This window comes from Felis catus, chromosome A1, assembly GCF_018350175.1.
Source record: "Felis catus isolate Fca126 chromosome A1, F.catus_Fca126_mat1.0, whole genome shotgun sequence".
Lineage (NCBI taxonomy): Eukaryota > Metazoa > Chordata > Mammalia > Carnivora > Felidae > Felis > Felis catus.
This window is the reverse complement of record NC_058368.1, coordinates 213,276,056-213,292,367: the sequence shown is the minus strand read 5'-3', so window position 1 is coordinate 213,292,367 and position 16,312 is coordinate 213,276,056. Positions and strand designations below refer to the sequence as shown.

The following is a 16,312-nucleotide window of genomic DNA, read 5'->3' as shown; positions in this document are numbered from 1 at the left end:
AAAGAGAGAGAAATCATAAATGTCCAATCTGTAAATGCCAAAGTGGATACTTCAAAGACCAGCCCTGAGAGGTGAATAATGACAAATATTTCTTGGGTTGTATGCATCAGGCATTGTTAAAGGGTTTTATACTTATTAACTCATGTAATCCTCATAGCAAGCCCTTGAAGTGGTGTTATTATAGCCACTATTATCTCCATTTTGTAGATGAAGACACCCAACTAGTACATGTGGAGGTGGAAGTCAAACCCAGTAGCTGGCCCAGTCTGTGTCCTTACGGGACATGCCGCCCCTTACATGGAATGAAGGAAAACCAGGACAAAATAATCAGTGAATGTATCTGCCAGACCCACCTGAAACCAAGTTAAATCAAGATTCATACAGAGTTCCCAAGGAAAACCTGAGAGAGTGCTGTAGAGAGGCAGAAGGAAGCTGAAGGGAAGAAACAAACACCAAAAAACATGTGCCCCACAGGAGTAATGGCTGGCTGCATGGGAAAGAACTCTGGGGCTTCTTCAACCCCAGCTGAGTTACCTCTTGTAACTTACTCCACTGCGTCTGCTAAGGCCGAAGCCTCTATCACCCCGACAAACCCTCCAGGGTTCAATGGGAATCTTCTGATTCATGACACTCCAACCACAATTAATACTGCTGTATACTGCCTGGACAATTCTGTGCTTCCCTTCAAGAGCATGTAATCTAGAGGTCAACCTAAGAGTCCCCCTTTACACCTCCTTCTCCATCACCCTCAATATCCAATCTATCACCAAATTCCATCAATATTACCTGTTAAAAATGTTTCTAGAATTCATGTTCCTCTCTTATCTCCACCAGCATCACCAATTCAAGCTACCACCACCCATTTGGACCACACGCTTTGCAGCTGGTCTACCCACATCCGTCCACTTTTCTGATCCATTCTCCACCCAAAAGCAGCAGTGTTACTTTCAGCACACAGTCTGCTTTGCATTATTGGCAGGATGAAGACAACGACTTGATATGGGCCTGTGCAGCCTGGCCCCTACCTACCTGTCCAATCTGGTTTCCTACCATCCTCTTCCTCAGTCTGCACATTGGCCACACTGGCCTTTCAACCTCCCATACCTGCCATGCTCATTCTCATCCTGCGTTGTTTCCACAGGATGCTCCTTCTATAAAATGCTTCTCCTCTACTTCTCCGCCCTATGAAGTTTGTGTATCCATCAGATCTCATGACAAGGGCCATTTCTATTACCAGGTTCTCACAGCCCTATGTATCTCTCTCCCTCCTAGCCCTTGTCACAGTTGCAATTTCACATTTGTTCTATGTATTTAAGTCTGTCTCCCCAACAATCTAAACTCTGAGGGTAAGTCCTTATCTGTTTTTATGCTCACCATATATCCCCAGAATCCAATACAGGCCCTGCACATGGTACGTGTTCAAAAGATTTTGCTAATTTCATGAGCAATGACTAAGTAGTGAGATGTTTTAAAGAGGTTTTAAAACCACTTGAGCAGGGACCAGAGAAACATATGGCTTAAGATATGATATCTAGGCTTGAGCCATTACTATAGATGGCATCACTAAATGCTCTAATCATATGGTAAAGTTCTGGAGAAAAGAGTGTGTTCCACTGAACACAGTCATGCATGAGGTATTCATCCAGAAAGACCAGAAATTGTGAAGCCTGTCCAGTAAGAACTGTAGGAGCACGACAGCCGTGGATGGGGCTGGCGTCATCCCAGGATCCGACAGCCAATCCAACCAGCCTCTAGTGACAGCTGCCTGTGTGCTTCCTTACATCGCCATCTGGTTTCAGAGAGGGGCCTGGACTCCATTTTAACCCTTTACTACTTCTATCCCACCATCCTTCAACTCTTGACACTCCCTGCCCAGCTGCCTAAGAGCAAACAGTGACAATCGTACTTCCAAAGCTATGAAACATGGGATAAAAGTCCTAGCTGACCCCAATTAAGTATCTTGGTTCAATGGGTAGGAAAAAAAGGTAGAAAAGTATGGTTCTTTAATAATTAAGGAGAATTGGTTCTCCTAGTTACACTGACAGACTTTTCTTGAACTCTGCAAGACTCCTGAAAACCAACTCATTTGAAAATGATGCAAATTTTCAGGGCACCTGGGTGGCTCAGTAGGTTGAGCGTCCGACTTCCTGCCCAGGTCATGATCTCACGGTTCACGAGCTGGAGTCCCACACTGGGCCCTCTGCTGACAGTGCAGGGCCCGCTTCAGATCCTCTGTCCCCCTCTCTCTCTTCCCTTCCCCTGCTCATGCTCTCTCCCTCAAAAATAAACAAACATTAAAAAAAGAAAATGATGCAAATTTTCAACAAACGTAGCAGTTACAAATGGACCAAATGATCTGTGTGACACCTCTTGCGACTCCATCTGAGTGTGGACATTTTGTGCCATTACGGTGCAAAAGAATGGCAAAGACTGCTGTCAGCAGTCACAGCATGCCCACAGTTTCCAAACTAGGGTATCCCAGTGGCCTGAGTTCAGTCACAACAGTGGCTGAACACAAATGGGGAACAGTTCTACCACAGTGGTAGGATGGGAGTTGGGGTTTGTAGTCACTAATTCCTTATTTCAACATTTACCCCAATGTTTTGGCTACTGTTTGTTTTAATTTAAAAAGACAACAAGGGCATGAATAACAAGTCTTCCTGTTTCCGCACGGTTTACCCCAGAGATCAAAAGGAGCCGCAGGAGTACCACCCACCCCTAGGACCTGCCAGTGCCCCCACATCATCTAAAAAGCCCACCCCACGCTGAGCCAGAAGCGCTCCTCTCCTGGCAATCTGTGACAACTGCCACCCATTCTTCCGCAAGCTGATGGCCCAAAGGAGACACACCTACCGGAACCTGGATCATCCACGTGGCCTGGCACTGAAACGTTGTCAATGGCATCTCTTCTCAGAACTCTGTTTCTGAGAAGGAGTGGCCCAAAGCACAGGGCTCCGATGAGCCCGAGGAGCGAATCTAGTGAGTCAACACTCAAGCTGAATGTCTGGTTACTCAGAGCTGCGGGGTGACCCATCTCTAATACATACCAATTCATTTCAACAAACAGCTCCCGAACATCCTAAATACCTAATGCCGAGAATAAAAAGATAAATAAGAATTGACTTCTGCTCTCACTAAATCCAGACAAATAAAGAGTCATAATTGGAACAGTGGGTGAACAATGCAATAAATACTAGAAGCCTACAAAAGATTATATATCAAGACTGCATCATCTCACGTAATCCTCACAACTCTGTTAACAGCCATTACCGTTCCCATTTTACTGATGAGGAAAACAAGGCCGACCTAGGTTAAGCGAAGCGAGACTTGAGCCTCAGTTTACCTGATCAGAATCATATTCTTCACTATAATATAACCTGCCTCTGCCTGCTGGCCACATCCTTCTCCAGGGCACTGTCTTACCCTTGCCTTTTCGCACCCTCTTTCACCAATGAACTATCACTTCTCGCGTACCTGCTGTACTCCAGCACAGCAAACCCAGGAGAGAACAGAACACACTGCCTCTGCCTCCCCACCCAGAGCACACAGGAGTCGACCACAGTACATGCGTAACAAAGATGTGTGCGAAGTGCTGCTCTCGGGGACGGACAGGCCATGATGGGAACACAGCAGGAACACCAAACCGCACTCACACAGGGTTAGAGAAGATTGCTCCCCTCAGGAAGTGTCATTTATACGGAGACCTGAAAATAAGCAGAAATTAGTTCCAGGCCAAACCACCACTCTCTGGCTGCTCCTCTGCAAGGCTCCTTTCCAGGCGGGGTCCTCCTCCCTCTTCACAAGACCCGTGTTCCCTGCACAAGCTCTCCCACTCACGTCACTTCCAGCAATATAGCGGATGACCCCCAAAGGGCTCTTCACTCCAGATCTCTATTCAAAAGCTCCAGGCCTAGACACCTGAACAGCCTCCTGCCCACCTGCACTGGAATGTTCCTAACATCCTCCAAATTCACATTTTAAAACCAGCTCATCACTCTGCTGCCCACCACCAAACCTGTTCATCCTCCTCTGGGCTCTGACTCAATGATCGGTCCCATCAACAGACACCCAAAAGTCATTCATTTCTTTTTTTTTTTTTTAATTTTTTTAAAATGTTTATTTACTGGGGCACCTGGGTGGCTCAGTTGGCTAAGTGTCCTACTTGGGCTCAGGTCACAATCTCACCGTACGTGGGTTCAAGCCCCACATCAGGCTCTGTGCTGACAGCTCAGAGCCTGGATTCTACTTCAGATTCTGTGTCTCCCTCTCTCTCTGCCCCTCCCCAGCTCGCACGCGTGTGCGCATTCTCTCAAAAATAAGTAAACCATTATAAAGTTATTTTTATGTATATTTTACTTATTTATTTGTAAATATATTTAATATATTTATTTATTTTATTTTTAATTTTTATTTATTTTTATTTATTCGGGGGAGGGGCATAAAGAGAGAGGGAGAGAGACAATCCCAAGCAGGCTCCACACTATCAGTGCAGACACGGAGCTCGATCTCACAAACCATGAGATCATGACCTGAGCCAAAATCAAGAGCTGGACACTTAACTGACTGAGCCACCCAGATGTCCCTCTTTTTTTAAAGTTTTCATTTAAATTCCGGTTAGTTAGCATATAGTGTAGTATTAGTTTCAGGTATACAATGTAGTGACTCAACACTTCCATACATTACCCAGTGTTCATCACAACAAATGCACTCCTTTATCCTCACCACCTATTTAACCGATCCCCCCCCACCTCCCTTGACCCAGCAGTCATTCTTTACTACTCCCTGCCCCTCGTGACCTGTCTGCTCTGCTTTATTAATAGCTCCAGAATCCATCCACATCTGTCCATCCCTTTGCTGCTTTTACTTTCAGCCACCATCACCTCTCACTTTGCATGCTCCCGTGACCACAGCCACACTGTCACCATCTAGCTCCCAGTGAAGCCACTGGACCCATCAGTCAATTCAACCGTCCACACAATTCAAGACCCCTGCCAAGATCTCTCCGATCGCCCCTCCCTCCTGTATTGCAACAATCTCTTACCTTGTCAGCCTCCCCAACCGATGACACAAAATGGGGGAGGAGGCTGTACCTGTATGTATTTTCTAGCCTCAGATAGTAAATTGTCAAGAAAAGTCTACTAAAAGAATGCATAAACAGAAACATACAAAGAGACAAGTAATTCTTCTTCCTGGTAATATTCTTTATCCTAAGCATAGTTCTTGACAGATTTTTTTAAATTACTACCTAAGTATGATCAGTACTAAAGTATATGATTAGTGCCAAGTCTTACCAACTTTTGTCACACTTCTTTCTGAAACACATTCTAGTCCCATCAATAGGGCAGGGGCATATGCAAAGCCAGACTTTAAATATGAAGCTCTATCACTGAAGATACAGCCTAGAAGCTAAATGAATGTACCTACTGTCCAATTCTAGGGAGCTGGAAATCTAGGCAGGATTTGTTCCTGGAGCTGGTTCCCAGACTGCTAGTTCCCTGCTCCTGGCCAGAGGGCTTCACTCGCTTTAGAGCCAGCCTGCTAGCAGGCTCAGTCCCCTCTGAAAGCATGCCCAGGTAACAGCTCTGCTAACCACAGCTCCACTCTATACCCTCTATATACTCTCTGGCATACAAGCAACAATTACTCTGACAAGAAAACAGTATCTGAAGCCAGGAAAGCAGACATGCAGTAAGAGGTGAACTGACAATCTCTGTCTGGGCTCAAAGTAACAGACCACAGACTAAGCCGGTTCAGGTATCTGGTCTTTAAGGACTCTGCTATTTACTCACCATGCAGATCAGGTCTCAGCCTTTAATAAGTGTTCATTTCATAGGGTTGTTGGGAACTTTCAATAACATTTCAGACTAAGCATCTATTATCCACAAAAATATGTGTCTAACTTAAACACATAAATGTATAATTTGCTGGAGGTTTCACTACGTCCACTTCCACATGTCCCATGTCATTATCTTGATAATGATCCTGTAAGGTTTTCTCATCCCTGCTTTACAGATAAGGCCAATGAAGCTCCAAGAGGTTAAATCGTGTGTCTGGACTCATACAGCTAAACAGGTGATGAAGCCAGAACTTGTTCGCAGGAGTTCCAACACCTGGCTTAGTACTTTTGATTTTTACTTTGTTTTTGTAAAAGTTGTACTAGGATACAAATTCAGGGGCGTCTGGCTGGCTCGGCTGGTAGATCATATGACTCTTGACCTTGGGGTTGTGAGTTGAAGCCCCACATTGGGCACAGAGTTTGCTTAAAAAAAAAAAAAAGGCAAATTCATACACCATACAAATCACCTACTTAAAGCACATAATTCAGTGGTGTTTAGTATATTCAGTTATCCAACTATCACAACAATCAATTTTAGGATATTTTCATCACACCTAAAAGAAACATGGTACCCATTAGCATTCATCCCCCCTATTCTCCCTGACACCACCCTAACACCACTCTGAGCCCTAGGTAACTACGAATCTTAAACTTTTTTCCTATTACAAAATAATAGCATCAAGTGTCCTTTCAACTGTAACAAGTGTTCAGGACAGGGAAACAGGAGACAACCTGTAACAGTGCATTACCCTAACAGCTAAGCAATACTTACTCATGTGCCCATTCTAAATCCTTGCATTCACATTTAGACTGCTTTTTCCCCTTATCTCGGATTTTTTTTCTTAAAGGAAGAAAAGTAACTGCTCGCTAAGACCCAAATTAAGTCCCTCACTCTGGTTTGACAGCTCATCACTTATTGAATGACAGTAAAAGCATTACTCATTCATGCTTCTTGACAACAATCACTCTAACAGATGACTGTTGGGGTATAGAGACCAAGAACAGAGTCAGGAACCACACTAACGGCCTACCACAGTTCTCACCTCACCACCCCAATCACTCTCCCGGAGAAATAAAAAAGAGGCTCAGAACGATGCTCCCACCAGCTCCCCTGAGGCCCCCTCTTGGGATGGCCACAGTCCTCTCTGAAGCCATGCTGACCTCCAGGAGGCCACACTCTGTGGCACTGCAGGCCAAGGAGCTTACAGCTCTGTTGGAGAAAGATCTGCAGACACAAAGCAATTACACACAAGGAGTAGAGAATAAATGCTCGACTGTAGCAACAAAGAACCCAGAGCTACAGACGGTCTGTACCATGGGCAAAAAGAAAGGGAGAATGCCAATTAGGAAAGACTGGTGAACACAGAGAGGCTGAAGTGGCTCTGGCCTTCAGTGTTCCCTGGCCAGCAGCCTTTCCCACTACACTCCTCGTTCACTTTTCTCTATTTGGGTTTCCCCTATGACTTCATTTGAAATAGCAGTTCTCAATAGGGGATGAAGGAAAAAATAATAATTAACAGAAAAAAAAAATGTGGATACTTACAGCAGGTGCCCCTCCCCCCCCCCCCTTCCCTGACCCTAAAGCACATTCAAATCTCTAAACCAGGACTTGGTACAGTGTATTTATTTTGAAAAAGCTCCCCCAAAGAACCATGCTGTTTAAAAAAAAAATAAGGGGGGGGGAGGGGCACCTGGGTGGCTGAGTCAGTTAAGCATCCAACTATTGGTTTCAGCTCAGGTCATGATCTCGCAGTTTGTGAGTTTGAGCCCCACATCGGGCTCCATGCTGACAGCGTAAAGCTTGCTTCAGATTCTCTCCCCCTCTCTCTCTGCTCCTCCCCTGCTCACACACTCTCTCTCTCAAATAACTTAAAAAAAATTTTTTTTTAATTTCCTTGGGCAAAATAGGTTCAAAAGCACTTGCCTAGGCCAACTCTATGAATCAGGAAATGACAGCCAAAGAGGTCAAGGGGGCTCCCTCAAAATCACACAGAAAAAAATGAACAGAGTCCTGGCCTCCCAAATGCAAACTAACACTCTCTCAACAAACCAGAAGAAGGCAGGAATCTGCAGTGAGTCTGGAAAGGGTGTTAAGATTTGGGAAAGCGGCAGGCACACAGGAGGACTCTTAAATGGGAAAATGACACACGCAGGCTGCACCCAGCAGGAACCTGGCTGTGCCGTGCAGGGTGACTCAGGTAGAGGGAGAGACCAGGTAAGCATCTATGGTCTGTGGTTCCAACCACAGCAAGGAGGGTGGAATGAATGGAAGTGAAGACAAACCAGCAAAGAGGGCACTCCCCAAGGGAACCCTGGAAACTGTGATGGCCAGGAGTATAACTGGCTGGCTGGGGAGAGAAGGGGCCACTGGCAGGCTAATTTAAAAGGAAGATAGCCACACTGGATCGGACAGAAGGCCCAGGACATGAAACACTGCCCAAACCTCAGGTCCTCCTGCATGCCTTCAAGACAAGGAAAAACACTGTGACAGAAGGACAGAGAAGGAATCCATGAAAGAGCTTACTGAAAAAGAAAGCTATGAAGGAAGGGAAGCCCTCTGGATGGAGAGGAAAGGCATCCTTTGTGGGCACCTGCAAAAGGGACAGCACCCCCCACTCTGGTGACCGGCCTCTGAGAGTGCAAGGGAAGAACAATGCTAGAAGGGAACATAAAAAATGTCGCCACTATCGGGACCTGCACTTATGGCCCAAAGAATGAACACATGCGCGCGCACGCGCGCACACACACACACACACACACACACACACACACACACACACACACCCTTGCAGCTTCTGGGGTAAAAGGTAATAGCTACTACAACAATTAACATTTAATAAGGGTTTGCTGCACTTTGGGTACTGTGTTAACTTCGATGGACTGACTCACTTAAGACTAACAACAATCTTATGAGCTAGACACAACTGTTTTTATTCCCATTTCAGAGGTCAGGAAACCGAGGCTCAGAGAAGTTAAATACCCAGACCAAATCCACAAGGCAAGTAGCAGAGCTCTAATTCCAAAGCTGTGCTCTTAACCACACTACACTAAAAGTTAAAGAGGGTAGCACTGGAATGTATACAAGTGCTGGAGAAAAGTAGCAGGTGGCAGTTACAGGGCTGTCAGAATCTCAGAGTCGAAGCTAACTGACGTGACTAACAACAGCTGCAAACACACATGGCATTGCCTTCTGTGCACCAACCTCCTGCCCCACTCCCAGGACTGCTACACAAATACTAGGTCAGCTGAATAGCTGGCAAGGAGCTAAAAGCCTTGGAACAGGAGCTTTTCCGTGGTCTTGGACCAAGAGGAACCAGGAGCAAACGAGAAGGTGCCTACAGGCTCACAAAGGGCCAGACTGACTTCATGGTAAAGCAGTATTCGCAGAAAGCAGAATAACAAGCTTGCGTGTCCTAGCAGCACCCCTCGGATTCTACTTTTCAGGATTTAGCCCACTTCACCCCCCACCACGCCTTACATAAGGTATGAGACAGATGCTTCGACCACCTGGGCCCAACATGCCCATGAGCCTTTCGAGCTGTCCCTGTTGCCTGCCCACTACATCATCCCCCTCCTCCCCACACCAGCACCCACCCTCACACTGCCCTTTCCAAGTCCTACGCTGCCTTCACATGAGGCCGAATGCTGCCGCAGCCTTCTGTGCTCCAAAAGCATTCTGTGCACGCCTCCTTCATGAACAGGCAGCACCTACTTCTGTGCATTAGAGCCATCTGTTGACTTGCTGTCTCTCTAACAGAATGTGAACCCCCTGAGAGCACAGACTGTTTTTATGCATTCCTAATTCTAACACGGTGCAAATGGGAGGTACACGATCGATAATTCTCCCAATTCAAGTGACTATCAATAATAACAGCATCTAGGGGTGCCTGGATGGCTCAGTCGGGTAAGCGTCTGACTTCAGCTCAGGTCATGATCTCACAGTTCGTGAGCTCGAGTCCCGTGTCAGGCTCTGTGCTGACAGCTCAGAGCCTGGAGCCTGCTTCAGATTCTGTGTCTCCCTCTCGCTCTGTCCCTTCCTTGCTCACACTGTCTCTCTCTCTCTCTCTCTCTCTCAAAAATAAGCAAAAAAAAAAAAAATTTTTTTTTAAATAATAGCATCTTAACAGTCATGTCATGTACACGTGGTTATTTCTTATCACATTCAAAGTCAGCCTGCAGGGAAGATGGTCATTCAATGTTACAGTTGAGGAAAAAAATCTGAAAGGTGAAACCACACTGGGAAGTGGATCTCAAGGGATTAAAGCAAAACAGGAATTCGATTGTATGTCTAGAGAAAAGGTAAGAACACAGTGAGATTTTTTTATCCAAAAATCTGGGCTCATTCCCTTCAAGGTATTCTTGGGAATTTTAAAACTCTCTTAGCAAGAAAAGCAACACACCCAGCAGCTCAGGACCACTGTCTCAAACAGGGGTTGGCAATCTGTCATAAGGGAAGGGTAGACAGGTGTCTGGCTGGCTCAGTTGGAACAGCATGTGACTCTTGGTCTCAGGGTTGTGAGTTTGAGCCCCATTTGGGGTGTGGAGATTACTTAAAAATAAAATCTTAAAAAAAATAAAATTAAATTAAAAAAAGGAAAGGCAGACTTCAAAATATTTCACCAAAGTGTCCAGGACTTCCATTCACAAGCCCTGCTTTTCTTGTGGCTGCAACCCTTCCCTTTCCCAAAAGCAAATGACTGAGGGCTTAGATGCCACCTCTGAAGGGCTTCCCCCACTGAAGTCTATAGGGAATAATGAAGGACAGGGGCACAGGAGGTAAAAGTGATGATTATACTATTTTAGGAAAAGTATTTACCCATGAAAGCAAAACAGCACAGGCTTGCAACTGCCTTTTAAATAAACAGTTATTACTTCCAGGGGTAATCTGATTTTACTTACTCATAACTTAAGTAAACCATTGAACAGATGTGATACATGGACAAAATTTGGCCTATGATAGAGTCATTAGAAATGAAGGACAATGGGGGCACCTGGCTGGCTCAGTCAATAAAGCATGCGACTCCTGATCTCAGGGTTGTGAGTTCAAGCCTCATGTTGGAGGCAGAGATTAAAGAAAAAAAAAAAAAATTAAAAAAAGAAAAGAAAAGAAAAAAGAAAAAAAAAAAAGAAATGAGGGAAGAGGGAAAAATACATTTCCAGCACAAAACTAGCAAAATGTCAAAGGCCAAATGTTAATAATGAAAAAAGTCAACTAGTAAGTGTTCTCATTAGGTTGGAATTTTAAATATAATTAAATCATTCTCAAATATATAAAGGAACAAAGAAAAGAGGAAAAGAAACTTTCAGAGATAGTGAAAAACACTCTAAGAAAGAGTTACCACACAGTGAATTTTCTGGGCATGATACCATGGCAACAACCACAACAACTAAATACTCCACTTTCATTAATACCTTAGCTGGGAAAGATTTCTGTATTCTAAGATTAATGATTAAGCACTTTCTGAAACCATCCAAATGGTCCTGACCAACAACTTAGTGACAGCAACAAGAGCCCACATCTACTAAAGGCAAACCATGTGCCAAGTACTCTAAGGACTTGCATAATCACACTTAATATTCATAAATGTTCACATATACCTATCAGAGATTATTATGATTTCCATCTTCCAGGTAGAAATACAACCAAGGCTTAGAGGACGGCCTCACTCACAGCCAAAATAAGCGGCTGTCTGCCCTCCTTAGAGTTGTGACCCTGGAGGCATGCAGAGGGGACTAAGGACAGAAGTGGCCCTGTGGCCCTTCTAGCTCTTGAGCAGCTTCACTCTGCTCCATTTGTACCTCCCCTCTTCATCCTCCCAAACAACAAAAGATTAGAGGTTGTAAGAATTATTCCAGCTCCGGGCGTCTGGAGGGCTCAGTTGATTAAGCATCTGACTCTTGACCTTGGCTGGGGTCACGATCTCATGGCTCCTGAGCTCACTGCACTAACAGCATGGACCCTGCTTGGAATCCTTTCTCCCTCTCTCTCTGTCCCACCCCACTCGTGCTCTCTCTTTCAAAATAAACAAACAAACTTGGGACGCCTCGGTGGCACAGTTGGTTAAGTGTCCGACTCAGCTCAGGTCATGATCTCAAGGTTCCCGAGTCTGAGCTCCATACAGGGCTCTCTGCTGTCGGCATGGAACCTACTTCTAATCCTCTGTCCTCCCCATCTCTGTCCTTCCCCCACATGTACTCAGAGTCTCTCTCTCTCTCTCTCTCAAAAATAAACATTAAAATAAATAATAAACTTTAAAAAAATTTTTTTAAATTGTTCCATACAAAATTTTTAAAAAGAATTATTCCAGCTCAATCCTACCTCCCAACCTCTCTGAAGCGGTTTATTTTAAATCATTCATTAAACTGCAAACCCGCCAATCTTCTTGTTGTCTCCCCAAAACACATCAGAAGCCACAAGCATAACTCATGGGAAACTAAGGGTAGTTTCCTGCTGGTAAAACAACTCAAAGTGCACACTCTCCTGTCACAGATCAGCAGTACCATCTTCAAACATGACAACCACATGCAGGTTATACATTTTTACATATATTATGACTGGGAACAAAGCAAGAACATACTAATAACTGGAAATAACTGCTTTGGTTAAGACAGCATAATTAATGGTAATTTTACTTTTCTAACTTCGGAAGTCTGCACCTTTGTTACATTCTTTTTTCTTTTTTTTAATATTGTCTTTATCATAAAAATAGGTATACATCTTTTAAGGTGATTTAAAAAATCCAATTCTAAGAACACCGTCATGCAGGATGGTTTAATGTGAAATTATTCCAAGAATGTCAAACATCTTGTTGAAGATGCTCAGAGAAAAATCTAGAACTTTAAATTTCTAGTATGGGTTGCCCTCAGCCTAAGATTTTGATGGTAGCCATCACATTTGGTGATGGTAGCCAACATTTTGATGGTTTCACCATCACAGAGGAAAGCAGGGTGCAGGAGAGCATCGGGTTCTGAGACAGAGGCTGTCAGTGTGGCAGCTGTTCGATCAAGCTGCAGGAAGTGTTGCCGGACGTAGCCTCATGACATCTTCTGATGCTCCATCTGCAGAAGTTGAATGGTATTGGAAAGGATCCAGGGAGATGCCGCAGGAAGCACATGCAAGAGAGAAAAAGCGGAAGCTTTGGAGAGATCATCAGACTATAAAAGCCACAGCTAAGAAAGTGGTCATTTTAGGAAGAACTTTTGATGTCCTTTATATCACTGTCAATGACCTCTAAGTTCAAAGAGAAAATTCTGCAGTCATCAAAAAATTAGTTTGGAATGGAAAAAAGTTAAGAGTCTTTAAAAAAGAAAAGTGAATGGATCTAGATTTGCTTTTAAAGGTATATCTTTAAGTTTATTTATTTTGAGAGAGAGAGAGAGAGTGCACATACACAAGCCGGGGAGGGGCAGAGAAAGAGGGAGAGAGGGAATGCCAAGCAAGCTCCATGCTGTCACCCCAGAGCCTGACTCTGCGATTCAATCCAAGGAACCGTGAGATCCTGACCTGAGCCGAAATCAAGAGTCAGACGCTTAAACAACTGAGCCACTCAGGCACCCCTAAAGGTATTTTTTATTGCTGGGACTGAGCAAGGAAGTCTGATTTAGGATAAGCCAATCTCTTCTAGCCACGGATCCACCCAACTCATCAAAGCCAGTAGTCCAGCACAGTAGTGTTCCACCAAAAATAATCTCAATCATTTCATCTGTTTTGTATCCCCAACCTCTAAAACAATGCCTCATCAACCTCCAGAACAATGCCTCGTACTTGCAGGTGCTTTAAGTAAATATCAGCTGAATGAATCTCCAAGGGGCCCTTGTATCCACTCACAGTCACCTAGTGGAGAAGCTAACAAAAGCCAAGAACAAAACTGCTACTAGAGAACACGAATGAGAAAGCATTTTAGCATGTGAAGGCCGATCATGACTACAGGCATGTTTCACTAATAATACTCCCTGCATTCATAAAAAGTACGGAAGAACAGCTTTGGAGTCAGACTGCGTGAGTTTAAATCTTGGCACCACCCCTTGCCAGCTATGGCCGTGAGCAAGGTACTAATTTCACTGGTTCTCTCCACATCTAAACACACAAAACGGAGGGAATAGTATCCACTGCATAAGATAGTTGAAAGGATGAAATGAGAGAAGCACAGTTCCTGGGACACAGAAGTGCCTAATAAATATTGGTAATTATTCATTTTATTATTCTGATATATACCCCCCGCCCGGCCATTACCTCTTGGAAAAACACTAGATCATAGATAGGTTCACTTCTTTCCATGAAAAGATATGGCGGTAAGTGAAGATTAGGCAATCAAATGCATTCTTTTCCCTAAGGGTTAAATGAGAAGATAAAATTGGCTCTTAAGTCTGGGTTTTTTGTTTTTTTTTTTTTTTGACCCTTCTTCAAGCTTTGTTTCTTTTCTTGCTTTTTCTTCCCATGTCTATGTATTCCCTAAGCTCCCAGGGGCCTGGCTTACCATGGGCACCACTGGCTTCAGGAGACAGTTCTCTCTGGTCTGAAATACTTCTGTGGTGTGGACAGGACATTTAACCTTGCGAGGCCGCACTTCCACATTGTGTTACAGAAGAAGAGTACAGTGGTGGAGATTATCTTTAAATTCTCTCCCAAATCTAAAAATCCACAAATGGGGGGCACCTGGCTGGCTCAGTTGGTAGAGCATGCGACTCTTGATCTCAGGATTGTGAGTTACAAGTAAGTAACTGATAACTTATTAGTGTATTCAAGTCAAACACTGACTTAAATTCTACTAGAAAGTCCATTTAAATCATACTTGGAAAATCATACAAATATGGACACAAGTACCACAGACTCTAAAAGCTGGATTCTTCCTGGTCTTAGTTTCAGAGAACAACGCAGGAGCACCCTGAAGCTTTTATTCAACTCCCTTATCACAATGAACCCGGCTCTTGCTAAATCAGAACTTTCCCTTAGGACCATCTAATGGTCCTCTATCTACAGCTTCTTCCTGGCACAGACAATAAGCATTTCTAATCACGATAAATACCAAACCAGTGCTTACAATTTCAAGGTAACTGACCAGAGAACTGGCAGTCCTGAACAATCAGAACTGATACTCAGCACCAGAGAAGGTGATGAAGTAGAAATCCATTAAAAATCACTCTGCCTCTGCCTTTTTTTTTTTTTTTTTTTTTTTTTTTTTTTTTTTTGGCTCTTTGTACTACCTAACATCTCCCCATCACAGTATTTCTGTTGTGGAAAACGGGTCTAATTTTTTTTTTTTTTTACGTTTATTTATTTTTGAGAGAGAGGGAGACAGATTGCAAGCAGGGGAGGGGCAGAGAGAGAGGGAGACAGAGAATCCAATGCAGGCTCCAGCCTGTCAGCACAGAGCCCGACGTAGGGCTCGAACCCACAAACTGCAGATCATGACCTAAACCAAAGTTGGACACTTAACCAACTGAGTCACCCAAGCATCCTATTGGGTCTAACTGAAAATGACATTATAGGTTAACAACTGACGTGGAAAGACATTTACAATATAGATCTCTGGTGAAAAGGCAGATTACAAAATAATATGATTAGCAATATTAATCCCACTTTGGAAAAGACATATGCAGACACCTACACACATATCTGACAGGGTACACTCCACGTTGCTTATAACTTTCCTTTAAAAAATTCTTTGTCGGGGCGCCTGGGTCGCTCAGTCGGTTGGGCGTCCGACTCCGGCTCAGGTCATGATCTCACGGTCCGTGAGTTCGAGCCCCGCGTCAGGCTCTGTGCTGACAGCTCAGAGCCTGGAGCCTGTTTCAGATTCTGTGTCTCCCTCTCTCTCTGACCTTCCCCCATTTATGCTCTGTCTCTCTCTGTCTCAAAAATGAATAAACGTTAAAAAAAATTTTTTTTAATAAATAAAAAATTCTTTGTCTATCTTTTATTATTTTTCTATAATGAACTACAGCTTCTCCTTTATTTACCAAGAAAAGCGGATCTGGCTCCCAAACCATAACCAAATGCCTCCTTGAAGGGGAGATCAGCACCCCGGGATCCCCTTGTACAGAGGCACAATTTCCTTTGCACTGTCTGTCTGGGACTCAGCTGGGGCAGTGATGCTGAGATGTTTCTAGGTACCAGCCATCAGGTACCACCAAGAATGATCCAGTCCTCTCTCTCCTATTCACCTCAATTTCCAGAGCCACTGGCTTCCCACTTGCAAGCTTTACTGATTTATAACTCTCCGGGCAGAGTTTACAAAACATGACCAAAGGTCCTAAACTACAGTTCAGGATTTTAACATTCACGTTCACTGACTTAGAATCAATGACAGAAGAACCCAAGTTAACTCTGGCAGAGGTCCAGGTGGAAACTAACTACTATCCTTCATTTTAGGCTGTTCAATGTCAATCTTAGCACAAAAAAACATATAAGCCATCATGTTTAAAAGCATCATCTTCAAATACTTTATCCAGTTAAGTACTTCTGTTTTTTGCACA

The 16,312-nt window shown here is 44.0% G+C and overlaps 1 protein-coding gene across 4 annotated transcripts in view; it reads right to left on the bottom strand.

Moving 5' to 3' along the window:
* Window positions 1-16,312, bottom strand: part of MTMR12 (myotubularin related protein 12) — a 65,657-nt gene that overhangs the window by 46,867 nt on the left and 2,478 nt on the right. The window contains exon 1 of one of the 4 annotated variants that reach the window (XM_045038378.1): window positions 5,790-6,216. The exons of the other annotated variants lie outside the window; for them this stretch is intronic. Coding sequence (XP_044894313.1) covers window positions 5,790-5,792 — 3 coding nt within the window. The 5' untranslated portion in view covers window positions 5,793-6,216. Of the gene's footprint in view, window positions 1-5,789; window positions 6,217-16,312 lie in introns of those variants that run through there. 4 annotated transcript variants of the gene reach the window in all.